The sequence below is a fragment of the Mirounga angustirostris genome, unplaced genomic scaffold (assembly GCF_029215605.1).
Source record: "Mirounga angustirostris isolate CCGP_5_RB_7025 unplaced genomic scaffold, mMirAng1.0.hap1 SCAF_12, whole genome shotgun sequence".
Taxonomy (NCBI): Eukaryota; Metazoa; Chordata; class Mammalia; order Carnivora; family Phocidae; genus Mirounga; species Mirounga angustirostris.
Genome location: NW_026991720.1, coordinates 67,827,842 through 67,850,256, shown reverse-complemented (window position 1 = coordinate 67,850,256; position 22,415 = coordinate 67,827,842). Strand labels below are relative to the sequence as shown.

General features: G+C 39.1%; 1 protein-coding gene across 3 annotated transcripts in view; it reads left to right on the top strand.

Moving 5' to 3' along the window:
* DYNC1I1 (dynein cytoplasmic 1 intermediate chain 1) overlaps window positions 1-22,415 on the top strand; it is a 317,629-nt gene that overhangs the window by 57,717 nt on the left and 237,497 nt on the right. For 2 of the 3 annotated variants that reach the window (XM_064575249.1, XM_045864670.2), the window contains one exon: window positions 18,232-18,347. In XM_064575249.1, coding sequence (XP_064431319.1) covers window positions 18,232-18,347 — 116 coding nt within the window. Of the gene's footprint in view, window positions 1-17,724; window positions 17,868-18,231; window positions 18,348-22,415 lie in introns of those variants that run through there. The other variant, XM_064575250.1, reaches the window with a different exon arrangement.

Here is a 22,415-nt window from a genome sequence, read left to right as displayed (position 1 = left end):
CTGTCACTATACATTCATTTACATTTCCTGGAATATAGAATAAATGAAACCATGTGGTGGGTACTCTTCTGACTGACTTCTTTCACCAGAATGACTTTTGAGATTCGTTCATATGAGGTGTGTATGAGTAGTTCATTCCTTGTTACTGCTGAGTAGTTTATCAGATGGACATGCCAATTTGTTCATCCAGTCACTTTTTGATGTATATTTGTGTTGTTTCCAGGTTTTCTGCCCATTACAAATAAAACTGATGAACATTCATGTAAAAATCATATTATAGACATATACTTTCATTTCCTTTGGGTAAATATTGCCAAATTGAATGGCTGAATCGTATAGTGGATGTGCACTTAAGAGATGGTCAAGGTATTTTCAGAGTGGTTTTAGCATTATACATTCTCACCAGCAGTGCATGAGATCCTCAGTCCCTCCCCATTCTTGATGACATTTGATTTGGATTTTTTTTTTTAATCTATTTTTTTAACCACTATTAAAGGAGTATAGTGGTATCTCATTGTGGTTTTAATTTGCATTTCCCTAGTGACATAATGGTGTTGCATATCTCTTTATGTGCTTATTTGCCACTTAAATATCTTCTCTGATGAAATGTCTGCTTAAATCTTTTGCCCTTATTGTTTATGAATTGGGTTGTTTGTTTTCTCCTTATGGAGTTTTGGGAGTTCTTTACATATTTTTTAGATTTATTTTTTCTTTATTTATATTCAGTTAACCAACATAAAATACATCACTCCTCTACATATTTGGGATACAATCTTTTATCCGATATATAGTTGGTAAATATTTTCTCCCCATTTGTGACTTGTCTTTTTCATTCTTTTAACTGCATCTTTAAGAAAACAAACCTGTTTCATTTTGACAAATTCCAGTTTACAAATTTGTTCTTTTATGGGTCATGCTTTTGGTGACATAATTTCAATATTCAGGTATTCCTTAAAAGAGGTGGTAGAATACAATCACTTATGAAACCATTTGGGTTTGGGATTTTATTGTGGGGGAATATTTGAAAATACAAATTCAATAACTTTAATAGTAATGGAGCTGTTGAGGTGATCTGTATTTTTCTGAGTGAGCTTTGGCAGTTTGTGTCTTTGAAGTAATATGTCCATTTTATCTCCATTGACAAATTTATTGGCCTAAAACTGTGTATGCATTCCTTTATTATCTTTTAAATATCTGCAGAATCTATAGATGTAGTCACCTTTCTCATTCTTGATATTGGTAAATTTTGGCTTCTGTCTTTTTCTTCTGGTATGGCTAGAGGTTTATCAATTTTATTGATCTTCTTAAAGGACTAGCATTTGGTTTCATTGATTTTCTCCATTTTTCTATTTTCTATTTCACTGATTTCTACTCTGATATTATTTCTTCTGCTTACTTTGAGTTTAATATGATTTTCCTTCTTTAGTTTCTTAAAGTGGAAGCAGAGGTCATTGACTTGACATCTTTCTTCATTTCTAATATAGGTGGGTAGTGCTATAGAATTACCCATAAGTACTACTCAGTGGCATCTTGCAAATTTTTATCTATTTTTGTTATTTTCATTTAGTTCAAAATACTTTCCAGTTTCCCTTTTTATTTTGTCTTCAACTGGTGAGTTATTTGGAAGTGTGTTATTTAGTTTCCACATATTTGGGGATTTTCTAGAGATCTTTCTGTTACTGATTAATCCAATTCTACCATGGTTAGAGAACGTATTTTTTTAAAGAGTTATTTATTTACTTAGAGAGGAGTGGGGAGAAGGGCAGAGAGAGAGGGAGAAGGAGAGAAGCAGACTCTGCGCTGAGCATGGAGCCTGACATGGGGCTCAGTCTTACGACCCAGAGATCATGACCTCAGCCAAAATCAAGAGCTGGCCGCTTGACCTACTGAGCTATCCAGGTGCCCTGGGAACATATTTTGTATTATTGGTGTCCTTTTAATTTGTTCAGACTTACTTTATGTTTATAGTATGATCTGTCTTAGTAAATGTCCTATGTGCCCTTGAAAAAGGTGTGTGTTGTGTTGTTATTGGGTAAATGTTCTATGAATGTCAGTCAAGTTGGTTGATTATGTTGTTCCAGTCTTACATATCTTTTGCTAATGTTCTGTTTGTTGGCTCTATCGATTATTGCTAGAGGGGTGAAATTTCCAACTACAGTTTTGGACTTTTCTATTTCTTGCAATTCTGTCAGTTTTTGCTTCGTGTATTTTTAAATTTTGTATTAGGTGCATAAATGTTTAGGATTCTTATGTCTCTCTTGATAAATTAATCTCTTCATCATTAAGAAATGAACTTCTTTGTCCCTGGTAATATATTTTTGCTCTGAAATTTCCTTTGTGTGACATTAATATAGCCACTTTAACTTTTTTTTGACTAGCATTAGCATGGTGTATCTTTTTGCACCCTTCAACTTTTTTTCACCCTTTAACTTTTTAATTTTAACTTTTATTTATTTCTTTATATTTAAAGTACATTTCTTGTAGGCAACATATAATTGGGTGTTTTCATCTATTCTAAAAATCTCTGCCTTTTAATTGGGATAGTTGCACTATTTACATTTAATGTGATTATTGATATGGTTGGGTTTAAATCTTTATAATATTGATATTCTCTATTTGTCCTATATAATTTTCTTTCCTTTTATTATTTTTTTGGTGCTTCCTTTGTATTAATTAAGTTTTTTTATGGTTCTATTTTAACTCTTTCTTGGCTTATTAGCTATATCTCTTTGCTTTATTATTTTAGTGGTTGCTTTAGTGTTTATAATGTATATCTTTAACTTATCATAATCTACTTTCAAATGCATTGTTTTTATCTTTGTTTAAGTACCCAATTATCACTGAGGTTTAAATAATAAGAAAAAATATCTTACATATTTACCCATGTAGTAAATACTTTTCCTGATGTTTCTCATTCCTTTGTGTAGATCCATATTTCCATCTTGCATAGTTTTACTTCTGCCTGGTGGATATTCTTTAACATTTCTTGTAGTGAAGTTCTTCTGTTAGGCATTTTTTTTAGCTTTTTTTTTTAAATACATTTTTTTTTTTTTAAAGATTTTATTTATTTATTTGAGAGAGAGAGAACACATGAGAGGGGATAGGGTCAGAGGACGAAGCAGACTCCCTGCCGAGCAGGGAGCCCGATGCGGGACTCAATCCAGGGACTCCAGGATCATGACCTCAGCCGAAGGCAGTCGCTTAACCAACTGAGCCACCCAGGCGCCCCATATTTTTGTTTTGAAATAATATTTTGTTGTTGAAATATATTTTCACTGAGTATAGAAGTCTAGGTTGATTTTCTTTCAGTACTTCAGAAATGGTGTTTCATTGTCTTCTGTCTGGCATTGTTTTTGACCAGAAATTTGCTGTCACTTCTATTTTTATTCTTCTGTATATAGCAGTTTTTTTTCTTTCTGGCTGCTTTAGCAGTGTTCTCTTTTTCACTAATTTTGAGTAATTTGATTATGATGTACCTTCATATAGTTTTCTCCATGTTTCATATGCTTGGGTTCACTGAGATTCTTTGGATCATTGGGTTTACAGTTTTCAACAAATTTTGAAAAACCTGATCATTAAATAATGGTCAGATATTCAAATATTTTTTTTCTGTTCCTTCTCCTCTGGGAACTCAAATCACATGTATATTAGGTAACTTGAAATTTTCCCACAGTTAACTTCCTCCATACTTATTTTTCTTTTCTATCTGTGTTTTATTTTGGATAGTTTCCATTGTTGTGTGTGTGTGTGTGTGTTCACTAGTCTTTTGTTTTGCAATTTCTTATATTCCATAAAGCCTACTCAGAGAATTTTTAATTTCTTATGTTGTAATTTTCATCTCTAGAAGTTCAATTTGGGTCTTTTAAAAAAATCTTACATGTTTCTACTTAATTTTTGAACACTTGAAATACAGTTTTAATAACTGTTTTGATAGCTTTGCTTGCTAGTCCATCATCTGTATTAGTTCTGGGTCAGTTTCAGTTGATTGACTTATATCTTTTCATTATAGTCATTTTTTTTCCCCTGCTTCTTTCCAGGTCTGCTAATTTTTGGTTGATGTCAGATATTGTGAATATTAGTTTGTTAGATATTGGATGTATTTGAATTTCTATCAATCTTCTTGAGATTTGGTTCTGAGATACAGTTAATTCACTTGGAAATGGTTTGATCCTTTCAAGTCTTTCTTTTAAAATTTGTTAGTTGGGACTGGATTAGTGCTCAGTCTAGGGTTAACTAATTCCTGCTATTGAGGCAAGACCCTTATGTGCATTCTACACAATGACCCATAAATCTTGAGGTTTTCTAGCCTAATAGGAGGCAACAGGCACTAATCCTGTTCCTGTGCAAGTGCCCAGAACTGTTACCTTTAATTTTTTCAGGTAGTTCTTTCCTTGGCCTCAGATAGTTTCCTCACATACTTGCACTGGTTCAGTACTAAGCTGAATCCTCAAGGGCAACCCTTAGAAGATCTTTGGATTTTTCTCTTTGTGCAGTTTTACTTTCTATTATTTTGTCCTGTCAATTCTAGCTGCTTTGGTCTTCCGAGACTCTCTGCTCTGTCTCCTCAACTTAGGGAGTCTGCTAAATTTCACTTGGATTTCTTCCCTGCAACATGGCCTGAGAATTCTCTCAGTGCAGTAAGCTGGGGCACTTACTGGACTCATCTTTTGGTTCCCCTTTCTTGTACAACACAGTTCTTTTTTGCCTGACCTCTAGTAGCTTACAAACTCTTGTTTCATTCAAACTGCTCCCTTCCCCTTTTTTTGATTGTTTAAGGTGGAGAGTAAATCTGGTTTCTATTACTCCAACTTGGCTAAAAGCACAAATATTGTGTCACTTGATTCTGGTTTGTATATTATCTTGTATGTTTACTTGATCAGTAAAGCAAATGGCAATGTAGAGAAATAAGGGAGATATTATGGCATTCAGGAAAAAGAGCTTCTAGAAAATTACAAATAAAATGAGAAAATAAGTTCGACTCATTTTTTTTAACCAGGCAATTCTTATGACAGCACCCAAAATGCTTTGCTTTCTTAGGCTATTATAATAAATTAAGTGAATTAAAGATGATAGAAGTAGAGAATGAAATAATAGGATAAAAAGAATAAATTAAAAGATCACAGAATAGAAAAAAATCTCAAGCTGGAAAGTGAAATTTGGGGTTGTAATGGAGAAGTTTGAGAGAGGGATTATATTTTGAGTATTTTTGTTGTTTTATGAAGGAAACATAAGTACAAATATCACCAGGAGATTGTCAGTCTTTAGGGAGATGTGCTGAGTAAGCATAAGGGTTGTGGAGCTAGGAGGGAAGCAAAGATTCTCAATGATGAATAGACATCAATGAGCAAATAATGGTATTTTGTGGCCCTTAACTCAAAACTGTTAAACCCAATAACATACAGGAATGTTTAGTGCCTTCTGATTTTATTGAAGCCTCACAATTATATTTCCTCCATGTCATAGTACATTAAACTCTTGGTGGAGTTTTTAAAATATTTGGAAGCAAATAAAAAATTTAAAATATTTGGAAGCTGTGAGGGATTTGGCCGCTACTTCCTTGAAGGAGGAACATAGGGATGCCTTCCACCTTTGGGAGATATTGGTAGAACGTGATGACCTCTTCTTTCTCTCAACTTTCTCTTTATTGTCGGCTGCAAGAGAGGATGAGTATTACTTCTGAATCCACCAGGCACCATCCCAAACTGCTGTGGTGAAATAGATCACTCTGTCAAGAATAGAAATTAAACCAGCTCCATGAAGGCACTAGAAAAACATATATTCTTCAGGATGGTGGTAGGTGTTTGAGAAAATCTAGCCAGGCAGTTTTAGAGGACTTTTCACATTTTAAAATCATTTCCACTTGCCTAATAGAACAGTAATAACCTCATTAGCCTTTGGTGAAGTAACCTTCTTTTTACTTATTCTTCAAGTTTTGTCAAATGTTCTTATATATTATGTTTAGATCTCTGGTTTGAATTAATTTTTAAGGTTTTCCATGTAACAAATGTCTAGTATTTTCTTGAGAATAATGTGGGCTATGTTCTTGAGCAAATGGACAATCTTTAATAGCACCTAATCCCACTTTCCACAGAAAATGAAATCTAGAACAGCAGCTTATAATGTGTGTATCAAAGGATAATGGTAAAATGCACATCAGAATCTATAAATAAAAAAAAAGAATCTATAGAGAATACATTCTGATCCACGAAAAACTTTAATAAATTGGATTAACAGACCCAATTACAATTTTACCACAAGAGACGGAGAAGTACTTTACTTACCTCATATGCTACTTGTTTATCCAGTCCTCAAACATTTCTTGAGAAGCTGCCTGCTATCTGACAGTCTTCGTTCTATGTTCTCAAGAAACTTGAGTAAGCAATTATAGGATATTTTCTGTTTCACAGTAGCAGCAGGATTTTCATAAAACTATATTCTTTTTTTATTCCACTTCAGAAAAATGAATATAGCCAGTTGGCAAGGGTGTGTGCTTATACTTTGGTACTAAGTGACTTAAAGAATGGTAAAATTTTATAGCTTGCTATCACAACTTCTAGAGAGGGCTGCTCATGAATATTAAGTCAATAAAAGGCCACTTCTATAAAATTTGTATATTATTGTCTTTTTATGTAATATTGGAGAAAACACACTTCTGTGCCTTCTGTCCTTATAATTCTGAACTTTCAACTTCCTTTGTAACGAACCTCCGTGGATAAAGCCAAGCTCAGTTGTAACCATGACTATTTTGACTTTCCTCTCATCCTGGAAGTTTGCAAGATTTACTCGTGTTATGAAATTCAAGGCAAACCCTTTGGCTGTGCCTGTTGACTGAGCCAGACTTGACATTTGCTTCTGTTCAGGAAAAATACTTCAGCTGCCAAACTAATATCTCTGCACAGGAAGAAGTAAATATCATGGAAACGAAATAAATACCTCCTCAAATGATTTTTAAAATGTGAACGTAGAAAATGGAAACTCATCTTTTTTGAAGTAATCAGGAAAGGTCAGCCATCAAGTTGCTTCCCAGTTCTTTGAGGAAAACACCCACTTGGAACCCGGGTGATAAACGGAGTGCAGTGAGGAGCTGCAATGCCAGGGTCACTTCTGGGTGGTGCCCCTTGTCACCTTTCCTCTACGTGGTGTCCCCTTCCCAACCCTAGGTATCAGTCCTTGAGATGTCACACCTTGACACCTAAATGCACTACAGTACGGTGTTTGGAAAACAAATTAACCTTTATCATTTTTTAAATTTTATTATGTTATGTTAGTCACAATACAATACATCGTTAGTTTTTGATGTAGTGATCCACGCTTTGCCTTTATCATTTTTTTAAACCTCTTTCATATTACATGAGCTTCTGTGCCCTTGGCTCCCTATATTCTTTCTATGGATGCAGCATTTTCTCATATGGCTCTCATTGGGTGGCTCCCATGGCCATATTTTCTGCTTTGTCTTCTTTTCTGAGCTTTGGTCGTATATCTCATTCAATTGGAACCACAAACTCATCCACTTAAGTACTCTTTTTTAACCCCAAAGCCTATCTTTCTCTGGATTCCCCTGTGTCTTAAAGTCACACCACTCACTTTTCCTCTCATAAGGCATGAGGCCTTGAAAGAATCACCAATTGATTCCTTTTCCTTCACCCTCCATAAACTGCTAAGGCCTACCCCCTTCATTCTTTTCCAGAGTCACCAAACTACAGCATGTCCTTTCTGTTCCCAGGGCCATAACTGCCTTAGACCATGTCCCCACATTTGTTAGACCATCGATCACAAGTCCAATAACCATGTCTCTGGCTGCCTCCTATGAATTAACACTTGCTTGGATTCTCTGTTTGGTTACTGAACCCACCCACCCACCCTTTGCTTGTAGATCCTTTTTCAGTTCCTTTATGCCCAGCTTCTCAGGTTCCACACATAGTCTCTGGTCACTCACTTGTCAAGGAGAGAGATCTAGACACCGTTCTTCACATGGTTGCTATAGTAATGTTTCTCTGCAGCTGTTTCTTACTCAGTAACTTTCAGTAATTTCTCATTATCTACAGCTTGAAGTTCAAGTTCTTTAGCCCAAGATTTTTTTAAGATTTTATTTATTTATGAGAGAGATAGTGAGAGAGGGAACACAAGCAGGGGGAGTGGGAGAGGGAGAAGCAGGCTTCCCGCAGAGCAGGGAGCCCGATGCGGGGCTCGATCCCAGGACCCCGGGATCATGACCTGAGCCGAAGGCAGACGCTTAACGACTGAGCCACCCAGGTGCCCCTAGCCCAAGATTTTAAGCCCTCTAAGAGTCTGGTCTCAATGTACCTCTCTAAAATTAATCTTCCATTGCTCTTCAACTTAAAACTTCTATTCTGAAAACCTGGTCTCTCAGGTATAAAATGTGAATTCCGTCTCCAGGTCTTTGCATGGGACCACCTCTCTAGGTCACCCTCCTCATTCCTTTCTATTTGACCCAAGTCCTGCCTATCTTTCAAGACTCACATCAGACCTTCAGTCTCAGTGAAACTTCCTTTATTTATTGAAACACATAGTAATCTGCCCATTATACTCCCCTGTCCCACTTACTGTATAAATCACTCATGTTGACTCTTTATTATTGTCTACCTTTCATTCCTATTTGCCTTTTGATGTATATGTTTGACTCCTTTTTCTGCCTGTAATGTTAGGATGTGGAATAGTGCCATGCTTTGAAAATTGTTTGTGGTTGCTGATAATGATGTTGGCTGAAGTAGTTCCTTTGCCAGTTGTCAAAGACACTGTACATACCCACATAAGATGTTTGGACAAGGAAGAAAATGAAACCATTACCATTCTTGCTGTCTTAGGAAATCTTCTTTGAGAAACCTCAAGGAATTTTAGAGGCAACACTAGAAAAATTCTTTGGCAGCACCATTAATGTATTATGGGATGAAATACTCACATGCAAATAAGCAGGAATAAAACCCAGCAGGACTGAGTGTGGGTCCAGTGAAGACATTCTTTTGTTCCTTAGCCTTGACCTACTTTGGCATCTGGCTAAATAACTCCTTGTCTCTGAGAATATCTGTTCCTGATTTGATCTGCATGAGTTCCAAGTCTCATCCTCGCTCCAGACTTCTCATTATTGCCGTGACCCTTTTTGGTTTCCAGGCTTTTGAGGCCACATACTGGCTTTTGACCTAAGCTCTGACTGCCACCTTATCCACTGTCACTCCTCTCCTGCCACTGGCTCTAATCGATAGATCATCTAGCATTATGATTTCCAGTCACTGAACACTCTGAGACTGCTATTCCAAGATTACGATTGAGAGCCTTTTGTGATTCACAATTTGTAACTTTGTAGAGTTTCTTAGGTGCCTGAAGTGTATTTTTACTCTGGCTTTTCTGTGTCTTCATACGACGTTTGCATTATGACATTAGAAAAAAAAATCCTACTACTGTCATGCTCTGTCCTGCAGCTTTACTTCCCAATATTAATGATGAATTATAAAATGAGTCATGCACTCTGATGTAAACAGATCTTTAAGAATTAGCTGATGGTATTTGTGAAATTCTCATGATAGCCATCTTACTTAGCTATCTGAAGCCAGTTCTCTGATATTGTTGGGTTCCGTTATGAGTCCAATAGAGATAGTACAGCACTATTTATGCAATTTTGCCCAATAATCCTGAATATGAAAGGCAGGAACATCAAGTTTGTTATATACAATTCACGGCGGTTTGAAATCAGAACATCAGAGAGAATATGAGTTGTATTGTATCTAACTGATTCAGGAAGAATTTGGTGATGCTCATAGCAGTGATGGAAGAAGGTTCAAGTGCTCTGAGAGCTTTCATGAACCATTGGAAGCTTTTAGTCCCTCTCTTGAATCCATCCTTCTACAGTCAGATTTGGCTACTGCTTGGGGCCAGTGGGTATCAGTATGGATTAATATTCATGACAAAACCCTTCCCTGTCCTCCTACTCAATCTTGCTACAGAATATTAAGAAAAATTAAGCATGGGCAACTGGATATCCACATGCAGAAAAAATGAAGTTGGACCCCTACTTCATACCATCTAAAAAATTAACTCAGACCAAAAATCTAAATGTAAAAGCTAAAACTATAGAATTCTTAGGAGAAGAGAGGTATAAATCTTCATGACCTTGGATTGGGCAATGATTTCTTAGATAGGACTCCAAAAGTACAAGCAGCTAATGAAAAAAAAATAAATAAATTAGACTTTCTTGAAATTGAAAACTTCTGTACTTTAAAAGACATCATTAAGAAAGTGAAAAGACAGCCCACAGAATGGGAGAAAATATTTGCAAATCATATATCTGATGAGTCTAGTATCCAGAATAAACAATCTCTTGTAACTCAACTACAAAAAGACAACCCAACAAAAAGACAAATAAATGGGCAAATAGGGTACCTGGGTGGCTCAGCCAGTTGAGCATCTGACTCTTGATTTTGGCTCAGGTCATGGTCTCAGGGTTGTGGGATTGAGGCCCTGTGTTGGGCTCCTCACCAAGCAGGGAGTCTCCTGGGGATTCTCTCCCCCTCTCCCCCCCCCCATGCATGCACTCTCTCTCTCAAATAAATAAATAAATCTTTAAAAAAAATAAAATGAACAAAGAACTTGAATAGGCATTTCTCCAAAGAAAATATGCAAATGCAAATAAGCACATGAAAAGATGCTCAACGTCATTAGCCCTCAGGAAAATGCAAATTGAAATCACATCAAGACACCACTTCACACTCACTAGGATGGCTATAATAAAAAGACTAATAATAATAAAGGTAGACAAGGATGTGGAGAAATTGGAACCCTTGTACACTGCGACTGATTATAACTTTAGTGAAGCCACTTTGGAAAACGGTCTGGCAGTTCCTCAAAAAGTGAAACATAGAATTATCATATTGACCCTGCAATTCTACTGCTAAGCATATGCCAATTCTGAGAGAATTCAATCCAATTCCAAGAGAATTGAAACCATGTGTACACACAAAAGCTTGTACACAAATATTCATAGCAGCATTTTTTATAATAGCCCGAAGTAGAAACAGTACAAATGTCCATCGACAGTTGAATGAATTAAATATAATATGGTATATCCACACAGTGGAATATTATTCATCAATAAAAAAGAATGACATTGATATACACTATCTGAACTTTAAAACATTACTATTTGAAAGAAGCGAGACACAAAAGGTCACATCCTGTATTATTCCATTTATATGAAGGTATAAGTTAGGTTAATGGTTGCCGAGGGCTGGGGAGGGTGAATGGGGAGTGACTACCAGTGGGTATGGAATTTCTTCGGGAGTAAAGAAAAAGTTGTACACTTAAATGGTGGTGATGGTTACATATCTTAGTAAATATATGAAAGCCCACTAAATTGTACACTTTAAAAGGGGGGAATTTTATAGTATGTAAATTTTATTTCAATAAAAAGTTAAGATACCCTTCAACCTAAGTTTTTGATCAAAGGGCTCTGATCCCCTTGCCATCAATAACCACTCTACCAGATCCTTGCCCTGTCATAATTATTTTCCCATTTTAAATTCTTTACCTTTATTCTTAAAGGCAACGAGATAGTAATTTCTTTGAAATCTAATGGGTGTGCTTTAACAGTCCACATGTAGGCACAAAACAGTGACTGTCTCCATATTTTCAGGTCACAGGTTCAATGGCTTTAGGAGCCAAAGTTCTGGGGTCCTTGGCTTTGAAAAGAATGGATGCCTTTTCAGAACATAGGCATAAAACCAGGGTATCCTCTTTTGGTAGATAACTCTTTGCAAGTATTTTTTTCTCTTCACGATTAAAAAGAATGTTTAGAGTCTTAATCACATTTAAAAATATCAGTAAAGTTTTTCTTCCACCTTCACTCATCTTTGAAATGGGAGCCACAGAGTATGTATTTATGAGAATTCCAGTGTCTGTGTACATGTTTCTCATGCTGTTAATGATAGGACAGAATCCTTCGATTTGGGGGGTAAGTCTGTATAACTCTGACTCTCTGCAGCTTTGGTAGATATCATAGAGCGTGCTCAGGTCACACTTGAAGTTTTATCTTTCTTAGATAACGAAACTTTGTAAGCAGTTTATTAGCAAAGCCACGCTAACCTTACTGTGGTTGGACAGACAGGAGATCTCAACTGAACCAGCAACAGAAAGAGAAATGGGCCCAGAGATTCCCGGAAAGGAGTAGTTTTCTTCTGGGGATTCAGTATGTCCAACCCAAGGACAAATGGGCAGAACCTGGGTAGATCGGACTGTGCTTGTGGTGAACTGGGGAATTTTACATCTCAAGTGCCAGCAAACGACCTTCTCGAACTTCAAATAGCTTCACTTTTTATTCTTTATCAACACCCAGTTTTTCTTTTTAGAAGAAATATTTCAGTTTTGGTGCATTATGGCTTTGCTCAGCCAGCTGGTTCAGCAGGTTGACAGGGCCAAGTGGAGAAGAAGCTTCCAGGACTTTTAGTGGGGAGTCCCCCCCCCGCCATGGGGACACGTGGGCCCCGTATCACCCCGGGACTATACCAGGTTAGCTTGTGAGGGATCGTGGTTCGTTGCCCAGGGTCTCTGGCATCCCCTGCCTGACTTGTTGGTTTTAGATCCAGGACAGACTCTCGCCAGTACCTTCATATGTTGAACACTGCAGTCTCCTTTGCCTGCCTCTTATCTCTCGCTCATCTTGGTTCATCTTTGCGCCTGGCCCATCTCATAGAGCTTTCTCTATAAGCTTGGTCCAGGGGCATCCTCCCTTTTCAGTGGGACTAAGACCTCATCCTCTAGGATTTGGCTATGGGTTGGGGAGCCCCAGGTGAATCTGGTTAAATAGCGACATTTCTGTTCCCACACGTTACCCAGTATTTCTAACTCAGGGGTACTCAGGCTTTAGTGAGCATCAGAATCACTGGACCCTGCCCCCAGAGTTTCTGTTCCGTGGGTTTCAGGTGGGGCCTGTGAATTTGCATTCTAACCTGTTCCCAAGCAGTGCTGTGGCTGACGGTCAGAGACCACACTTTGGGACCCGCTGCTCTAGGACTTCTCCCATTCGGATTCTCTAGATTTGTTAAATGTGGTCAGAGTGAATCCAAATATTAAGAGGCCTTATTGTATTTCTTAAGTGACGTTGAATTGCTTTCTTAAGGTTATTTAGAACATGATACATGTTTAATTCAGTACATTTAAAACTCTATTAGAGCCTCTTATTTTGGAATAAATTATCAAGGTGAAAAATACAGAGTATAATTTAATAATAATGCCATGTCCATCATGGCATTTGACGATTAAAGGCTCAATGTACATTTCTGTATGACGCCTTCCTCCTTTTCCTTTTTCTAGTCTTCTCTTCCTCCCTCCTTTCCTTTCTCACACATTTATTTAGTGCCTGTTCTGGACCTGACACTGAACTAAGGACTGGGGTACAGAGCTGAATCAGTAAGGGATGAGTAAGTCTGCAGCCGTGTGTGACATGAGAAGACCAGGGGCTGTGGCAGACGTATCTGCCCGCACAGTGGTAAAAGGATGAGCTCTGCAGGAGGGAGGCTGGGCGGGCAGCAAAGCTATCCCAGAGCCAGGACTGAAGAGCCTACTTAGAAGGAAAGGGAATCATAGTAGCATCAGTGCTACAATGGGGGTTTTTTCCCCCCTCTTTTGCTAAGCAGTTTAATTTGCATCCTTGTATAAAAGACTTATGAGCTGGTAAATCTTGAATAAAAATAAATATGCTCAAAGTTCATACTTTTAAAGAAAATAACTACTGGCTACTTCATCTTTTAAACATAGTTTGTAACAGTTTTGTCAGCCGATAAAATCATAGAAATATTTTCCTACAAAAAGGGAAGTTGAGGAAGGCCTTGATCACAGGGTTGTACAAATGGATGGATTCTAGATCCATTGACATGCAGGCCCTTAGATGGGTCTAGGGCCGACTCAGCCTGGTGATGGGTATTAAAGAGGGCACATATTGAATGGAGCCCTGGGTGTTATACACAAACAATGAATCATGGAACACTACATCAGAAACTAATGATGTAATGTATGGTGATTAACATAACATAATAAAATTAAAAAAAAAAAAGAATTGAGGACTCCGAGAACACATCTAAGAGGAAGGTCTTTGCTGTGGAAGGGTGCAACCTCCTGGCCAGTCTTTCTGAACCAGCGAGGACTGGGAATAGCTGTGTGGTACTCACCTTGCAAACACTACCCTATTATGTCCTAATACTTCAGGCCTGGCTGTGTCTCAGGAATCCTTTCTCATGCTTGTAAAATGATCACATGTGCTTGGCCTGCCACTATATTAGGTTTTAAGAATGCGCCTCATAAGGCGATGCTCATAAGGCACTAGGAAAAAAATAGGACGACAAGATGAACAGAGAACAGTTTCTACGAACATGGTCCTTGGAGTTGATGTTTGATGGAGCCAAGACCTGAGCCTGTCACTTACTACCTTTGTGATTTTGAGCAAATGACTTCACACCACTGAACCTCAGTTTTCTCAGGTGTAAAATCGGAATATGATGTAAAGTTGTACTGAGGATAAAATAAGATAATATATGAAAACTGTTTATATGTATTATAACTACACAGTTACTAAAGCAACAGCAAAAAGCCACAAAGAATAAAGGCATTTGATATAATTGCAGCTTAATCAGTCTGGAGACTGCATGGAAAGATATAGTAATCTATCAATTACCCTGCAAGAAGTGTTATAAGGGATTGCTTTAAAATCTGAGACCAAGTCACCCACAAGTGTATCAGTGTATCAGCTAATGGACACATTGGGAGAATCACGTGATCACAGCTAGGCTTTTATCTCTTGACAGTTTGGGTGGAGTTGGGAGCTCACAAACAGTGTCAGTGAGGGACTGGTTGAAACTTTTCCATAACTATTGAGAAAAGAAAATACTTTGTTTAGTGAGATAAGCTCATTTATACAAGATAGGTTTTGAAAGCAGAGAAGTTTCAGGGTGATAATACTTTCAGTTAAAGGAAAAGCAAATAGAGTCTTCCAACCAACCAAAACTATACATGTGCCCATACAAAGAAATTAGTAGTGTGATTCTTATGTCTCCTTGACAGAGATAATCTCCAAATCTACCATAAAGAATTTTTAATTTAGGGCACTTATAAATCTGTTTTCTCTGGTTTTTTAAAACAAATATAAACATTATGATAATCAGTCAAAAAGATAAATTAGGAGTAGAGATGCTTAGGCCAGGAGCTGCTTACTATGTGCCAGGCACAAAAGTAAGTGCTTTTACAAATATTAACTTCATTCACTCTTCACAACCACTCAATGATATGTACCTGTTTTACAGATAAGAAGCTTGAGGCTTAGTAGGGTTTTTCACTTATCCAAAGCTTTTACCTACCTTTCAGCTGGTAAGTGACCAAGCATAGTTTTGAACTGAAATTCGTTTCTCAATGAGTACATAACTTAACCATTATGCCATACTGTCTTACCAGCTGGTTTTGATTTGCCATGGTGGATTATCAAGTTACATGTCAGCTTCCTATTTCCAGTGCCTGCTGCTGGTTACCTAACAAGATAGGCCTACAGCTTATGTCCCCTTAGTTAGAAGCCCTGGAATCCCTGCCTGCAGGTGTAGGTACCTTTTAGTGCCTCACACAGATGCCCATAGAAGTCTAGGATCCAGGATGATCTCTTCATGCTGGGGGTGACCCCATTGGAAATGGTGGGATCAAATGGGGCACCTGGGTGGCTCAGTCGGTTAAGCGTGTGACTCTTGGTTTCAGCTCAGGTCATGATCTCAGGGTCGTGGGATTGAGCCCCGCATTGGGCTCTGCGTTCAGCATGGAGTCTGCTGGAGATTCTCTCCTTCTTCCTCTGTACTCCCCACCCCACCACCACCCCTGCTCACTCACTCGCTTGCTCTCTCTTAAATAAAATATTTTTTTAAAAAATTGAAATGGTGGGGATGTAATACCAGCACATGTTCCTTTTCCATCTCTTCACTTGAGTGACGGAGCCTGACCGCTTGGGACTTCAGAAAGCTGCTCTGGGCTATGAAACAGCAGGAGAGGTAGCACCCCAATGAGTCCTGGGATGTCTATCCATGCTTTCTTTTTCACCTGCTTTCAGGAAAGAAAACATTCTTTGATGTTAAACTAATCCCTGAATTTCTTACTTTGAAACTTTGAGCCTTTTACCTTGTTTGGCAACTTTGTTTCTAGCATGTTTCATATGTTTTCTGCTAATTCTGTGTGAGGAGGCTGTCTGGAGTGCAGGGAACCCAGCCTGACCCTCCTTGGGGGCCCAGACTTTGGAGTGAATGAGGTCCGTGAGGCCCAGGCCTGCGTGGCGCTTGTTGAGACGTCAGAGATGGCCAAGCAGCCTTATCCCCTAAACCCGTGTTTCTTTATTTGTATCTGCTCTGTGCACATCTTAGATAGCACCTCAGTTGTTTGAGTAACTCACAGAGAAGAAAAAAAATTTTGTTTTCCTAGAATGCCTGGGAAATCGTATGTGGAAATTTCTAGCTGTGACATGCATTGTCTTTCATTTTATTATTACTACTAGAACTAAAAGTACAATGAGTCTGTGCCATCTGCTAGTAATAATTAAAACCAATAATATGAATGAAATGTGCTTCTACAGGTCATAGAGAGCTAGGGAATGTAGCTGGGATTCCCTGTATGAGCTATCGAGCTGTGTGTTTATTTCACCTTTCCCTCTTTCCCTCCGACACACACACACTCTCTCTCTCTCTATGCCTAGAAATTTTTAAGAAACATGGTAGAATATGTCCCTTGCTAATACTAAATCAATTTGTTAAAATATAATGTTCCAGAAATTGTTTTAAGATATGTGTGTAAATTATGCACATATATACACATAATATATATGTAGTATATGCATTATATGCATGTAGTACATATACATTATCATAACAATCCTAATAGCAAGTACTAGTAATATCTCCATTTTACAGATGATGAAACTGAGGCACAGAGAGGTTAGGTACCTTGTTCAAGATCACACACACATGGGGCGCCTGGGTGGCTCAGTCGTTAAGCGCCTGCCTTCGGCTCAGGTCATGATCCCAGCGTTCTGGGATTGAGCCCCGCATCAGGCTCCCCGCTCGGCGGGAAGCCTGCCTCTCCCCCCTCCACTCCCCCTGCTTGTGTTCCTCTCTCACTGTGTCTCTGTCAAATAAATAAATAAAATCTTTAAAAAAAAAAATCACACACACAGCCTGGAAGTGGGGGGCTAGAGTCTATGTGCTTAGCCACTAGACTCTGCCATCTCCATGATATTTGTATGTTTCCTGGGTGATGTGGGAGGTACTTTAGATTTTTGCAGTAGCTCAGAAATCACCATTAAGAACCCTAGGTAGGAGTTGGCTTGGTGGAAAAGGCACTGGACCAGGACTCAGGCCAACAGTATTTTAGCCCTCGTTCTACCATTTATGAGTTGTATATACTTGCACATGTCTCTTAAGCCGCATTTCATTTTCCTCATCTATAACAGAGATGGTGATAATGTCTTCCCCTATGCCTCACAGAGGTGTCGTGAGGACAGATTACATGATAGATGTCAAAGACATCTGAAAAGACTTGAAGTGTGACATAAATACTCAGAAATGATTTTTCACGTGGTCATAGTTACTTGGGGAATTCCAGGCTAAACCTTTATTGCTCTTAGCCCAGCATCCTCTTCATTCATCTATACTACAGCAATGTCTTTAAACAAATTCACCTGCTGATCTGTGTTATTTCCTTCCTGGAGAACTGAGAAGTGTTCCACTCCCCCCTTGGCATGATCCTCTCAATACTATCATGGCAAACATGTTACTCCATTAAGAAATCATCTTTCTTTCCTTCTGATTTGACAATCATTACTTTTTCTTTGTCTATCACATGTAAGAAGCTAGGACCTCGTATTACCAATGAAAATTCCCTTTATAAATTTAAATCAAGTGAAATCAAAGGTGCTGCGAATGGAAGGGATCTCCTCTGAGCCAGACCAAGACTTTGTTTTACAGGAAGAAAGGCTGAGGGTCAGCATGAGGGACCTACGTGACCTCACCAGCAAATTAGGGCCAAAGTGGGCCAGAAAGCCACATGTCCCAGCTGCCAGCCCAAGGCCGGTCCTAGTTTATGGTCCAGTCCCTCGCCCTGAGAAGTTACAGCCTGGGATTTGTGTTGGTCCTGTGTGTTATTACTGTTAGCTCTTCTGCAAGGAATGCCTTCCCTCTTTAAGCGTTTGTCCTTTGTTGCTTACAGGCGGAGATTGCACAGGCTGGGCGTGTCGAAGGTTACCCAAGTGGATTTCCTGCCCAGGGAAGTCGTGTCCTACTCCAAGGAGACCCAGACTCCTCTAGCTACACATCAGTCTGAAGGTAAACTATGTCTTCTGTTTGCTTTCCATATTATCTCTAGGAGAAATTGCCAGTGGGTCCTATCCTTCTTATTGATTTTATATCTTACCATAGCAGATCTTCCCAGGACATAAACATAATGACGCGCTGAAAGTCTAAGGCTCCCTTGGCCCAGATTTTGAAAGCTCTGGACAGGGAGCCCAGTGGTACTCCTCCAAAGGACCCGTGAACTTTAAAATGGATTACTTAGGTGATACTTTGTCAGAACTGTATGAAGGGGAAAAGTCATCACAGGGTGACATACTAGAAATTTTTCTGAATTTTATCAGTAAGAACAGTGCATACATTATGAGTCATCATTTTCAGGAGTCAGCAAACAGTAGCACACCACCTATTCCTCAAAATCGAATGTTTTGGAATACAACCACACCCAATCATTGGTGTCTATAGTCTGTGTGGCTCCTTTCTTGCTGTAATGGAAGGGTCGAGAAGCTATGACAGAGCACTCACAGCTCACACAGCCAAGAATCTTTACTATAATCTGGCACCTTATAGAAACACTTTGCTGACCCCTGATTAACTTTGCCATTCAGATGACAACACATTAGAGTTTCTTACCATTTAAAACTTAAAATCGGTTAAAATCTCCATGCTTCTTCATGCATACCGGAAAACATCAGGTGGAAAATTCACATGCACATCCCAGCCAATCAAAAAATACACTAAGAGAAATTGAAGCTGATAAAATGTTCCCTAGAAATAAGGAATCACGCAAGCAGAAGAGGGAGAGGTATATACTTAGGGTAAGAGGAGGTTGCATCCTTGGAAAATAGCATTATCGGTATAGCCAAGCAAATTCTCTTTTTACTTTATGGTATTTTATGGTTTGGTGTGGTGAAGAGGATGGGAGAGTTCTGGGTTCATGGCTGAACAGAAGGCAAGAGAATGAAAAATGATTCAAATGCCTTGCTTGGTTTACAGCGAATATATGTATTAGTGCAGTTTGGTTTGTGCAAGCTACAGAGATTTTCAGTTTTGGTTCCAAACACATAATATCCAAAGCAAAGTGAAATCTGGTGCCTTGAAGTAGAGCACTCCCTACAGGTCTTCTGGAAACCTTTCCTGGGTAATGCTAGCTGCTGCGGGGACAAGTCTTTGGTGACAGGGCTTCGATCTTTCAAATCTGATAGTGAAATGATTATTAGAAGCAAACAAGTAGCACCCTCTGGTGGTGAAATTTTAAACCAGTCACTGCAACAGACTTCAAGAACTGCATGTTAATGTGGCAGAAAATACAAAGTTAGAAAAGCCTTTGGGAGTTCACCTAGCCTATCCTTGGACCTCCAGGCAGATCAGAAAGATTATTAAAAAACAACCTCACCACCCAACCAAAACATTTGTTTGAGTTAATTTGCTGCCAGAGGTATTTGCAGAGCTGTAGCCTGAGGTATGTTTATTTAGCCGAAAATCTGACCCATAACATAAAGTTATACAAGTGAAATAGGAGAAGGAGTGAATTCTATTTTGAAAATATGTAGACTTCAGGTATTGGAAGGGGTACGGACATATTTACAAGGGAAGATAAATTAAGGATGAAAAGGCATCGACTCTCAACTTTTAAACTGGAACACATCAAAAGAAAAAGCCTGGGCATTCTGTTTTATTACTGCAGAGAGCACTTGGGCACCCTCATTATGCTGTGGTCCAAGCAGCAGGAAAGAAGGAATTTATTTCTCAGCCATTGGCGGAAATTCTTCCTGTTTTGTTAACAAGATTCATAGAGGTTTTTTGTCGTGATGGGTGTTTCGATGGTTCAAATTCCACAATCCAGATCTGAACTCAAAGCTAGCTACTGTAGCTCTAGGACATTAAACAACGCCTGATGGGTCCAGATGGGCAGAACTTTAGACTGAGGTTCAGCAAGTTGTCCTTTCGTCACAGATGCTTCTTCGAGTCTTGGCTGCCCGCGGTCGCCCAGCTGCCTGGCTGACAGTGGTGCCTGGTGCTCGCCTTTCACCTGCTGTGTGAGGGGAGCTGGCGGAGGGAGAACTAGGGGGCATAGCGGGCGGTTGGCAGCAGGAATCCACTGTGTGGCAGGTTTAGGTTTGCTTCTGATTTGGGGCTTGAGCCAATTCAGAGGCAGGAAATGATGAACTACTGGATTTTATGACACAATGAGGCTCTTGGATGTGGTGTATGTAAGATCCATAGCGTATTACTGCCCACAGCATATGGAGGAATGCTGTTTTTTAAGTGATGTTGTGACTACAGAAAATGTAACAGTATTCAAATGAGTGATCTCAGAGCATCGATGTGTTCTGTATCCAATGGAGTTCCAATGCATTCAGTTTTTGCCATGTTACCACTTTACTCTTTAAAATGAAGCTTAAGTCTCTTTTCTCCACTATGTACTATAATGAACATTCTCTTAACTTGTGATCGTAGTGACCTGTTATGAGAAACACTCCAGAGAACGATTTAAACCAGGAAGATTGAGGACTGAAGTCCCTATGAATACTATTTTTTCAATACAAATTTAAAAGTCATCAGTTACAGAGAAATAAGGCTGAGAATAGGACACCCTGATTTGGGAAGCAGGATATCTCTACCCCAAAACATTTTAAACACATGTTTTTTATTCCCATGTAGTAAGAAAGGAAAAAATTATGCTTCCCTGCCAGACTACCTCTGCCTTGCCTGTTATTAATACACCCTGGACTGCCCGTGACCTCCTGAGATTAGTTAGGAGCCAGTCTTCTGTATCCTGATTAGAGTGGGTAAATGACTGGCTCATACAAGGCGCCCAATAAATGCTGTTGAATGACGAAGATGATGCCACAGATATCTTTGAAGCTCCTAAGTTCTGTAATGAGCCCTGGGAGAATGAGAATTTCTTAAGTTGCTGGTAATGCATAAGCCACTCTGGAGGGAGGAGGAAAAAACGTATACAACCTGTTGATAGTTTTGAAGTGCTCTCTGATCTTCCTCTCCTCTTCATATCTTATAAATGGGAACTGAATGGCTTCATGTTGGCTCCCCCCTTCCCCTACTTCCCTCCCATGCCTTTTTTCTTATGCCCAAGAAAGACCTGCTTTCGTTGCCCACAGTGCCACATAGCGTCAGCTTCCATACACTTGCACATACTGTCTCCCAGCCCGGAATGCCCTCTCTCCTGTCTGCCTTCCTTTGGGAAGTCAAAGGAGGAAGGGACGGTCAAGGATTAGCTCCTCGGTAATTCCGTTTCTTGTAGGCGTCGCTCCTACTGTGGGCATAGTCCATTTCCCCCTTTATTACTTCATGTTTAATGATTATCTAAATGTCTGCCTTGGCATACATTTGGGCAGGCTGTGTGTCCTTCCCTTCCATGCCCAACATGGTGCCTGGTTCAAAGAAAGGGTTCAATATCAATGGAAGAAATGGAGAATGCCATGATGCTGGAGGAATAAGAAAGAAGGAAGAGAAAATATTCACTGGACTTCAGCGGGGAGGGAGTATGATCTATGTATTAAGGCTACATTGATTGTATGGGTTTTTTAAGGAAAAGTCCTGAGAGTGAGATTGTGCGGGAAGGGGAGTTCAGTGTTTCCATTTCAGCCAGGCCTCTAATTTCACTCCCATGAACGTGGGCATTAACTACCCATAACCATGGCACAGTTGTGAGAACTGAAGGTGAAAATCACCTGGGTTGGCGAGGACAGAACAAAGCAGTCACCAAGTTTTTACTGTGCGAAGACACTACTTAGGTACTTGAAGTTTAGAAGAGGTGTGTGGGAAGGTGGCTTAGGAAGGCTCTTGTTTCACCTTTGCACTTAAAAAAAAAAAAATTTCTTGATTGGTTGAGGAGAATTTCTACTTTGGCTTCCCATCCTCTCCAGCATATACTAAATCCAAAAGCTATAAGTGTAGGAGAGTTGCCTAGAGTAGTCTAGTCTAGCATTGTCCAATAGAAACATAATGAATGGATCCCTACATTTGTATCTTTGGGGTAAATACCCAGTAGTGCAATTCCTCAACTTTTTGAGGAACCTCCATACCGTTTTCCAGAGTGGCTACACCAGCTTGCATTCCCACCAAAGTGGAGGAGGGTTC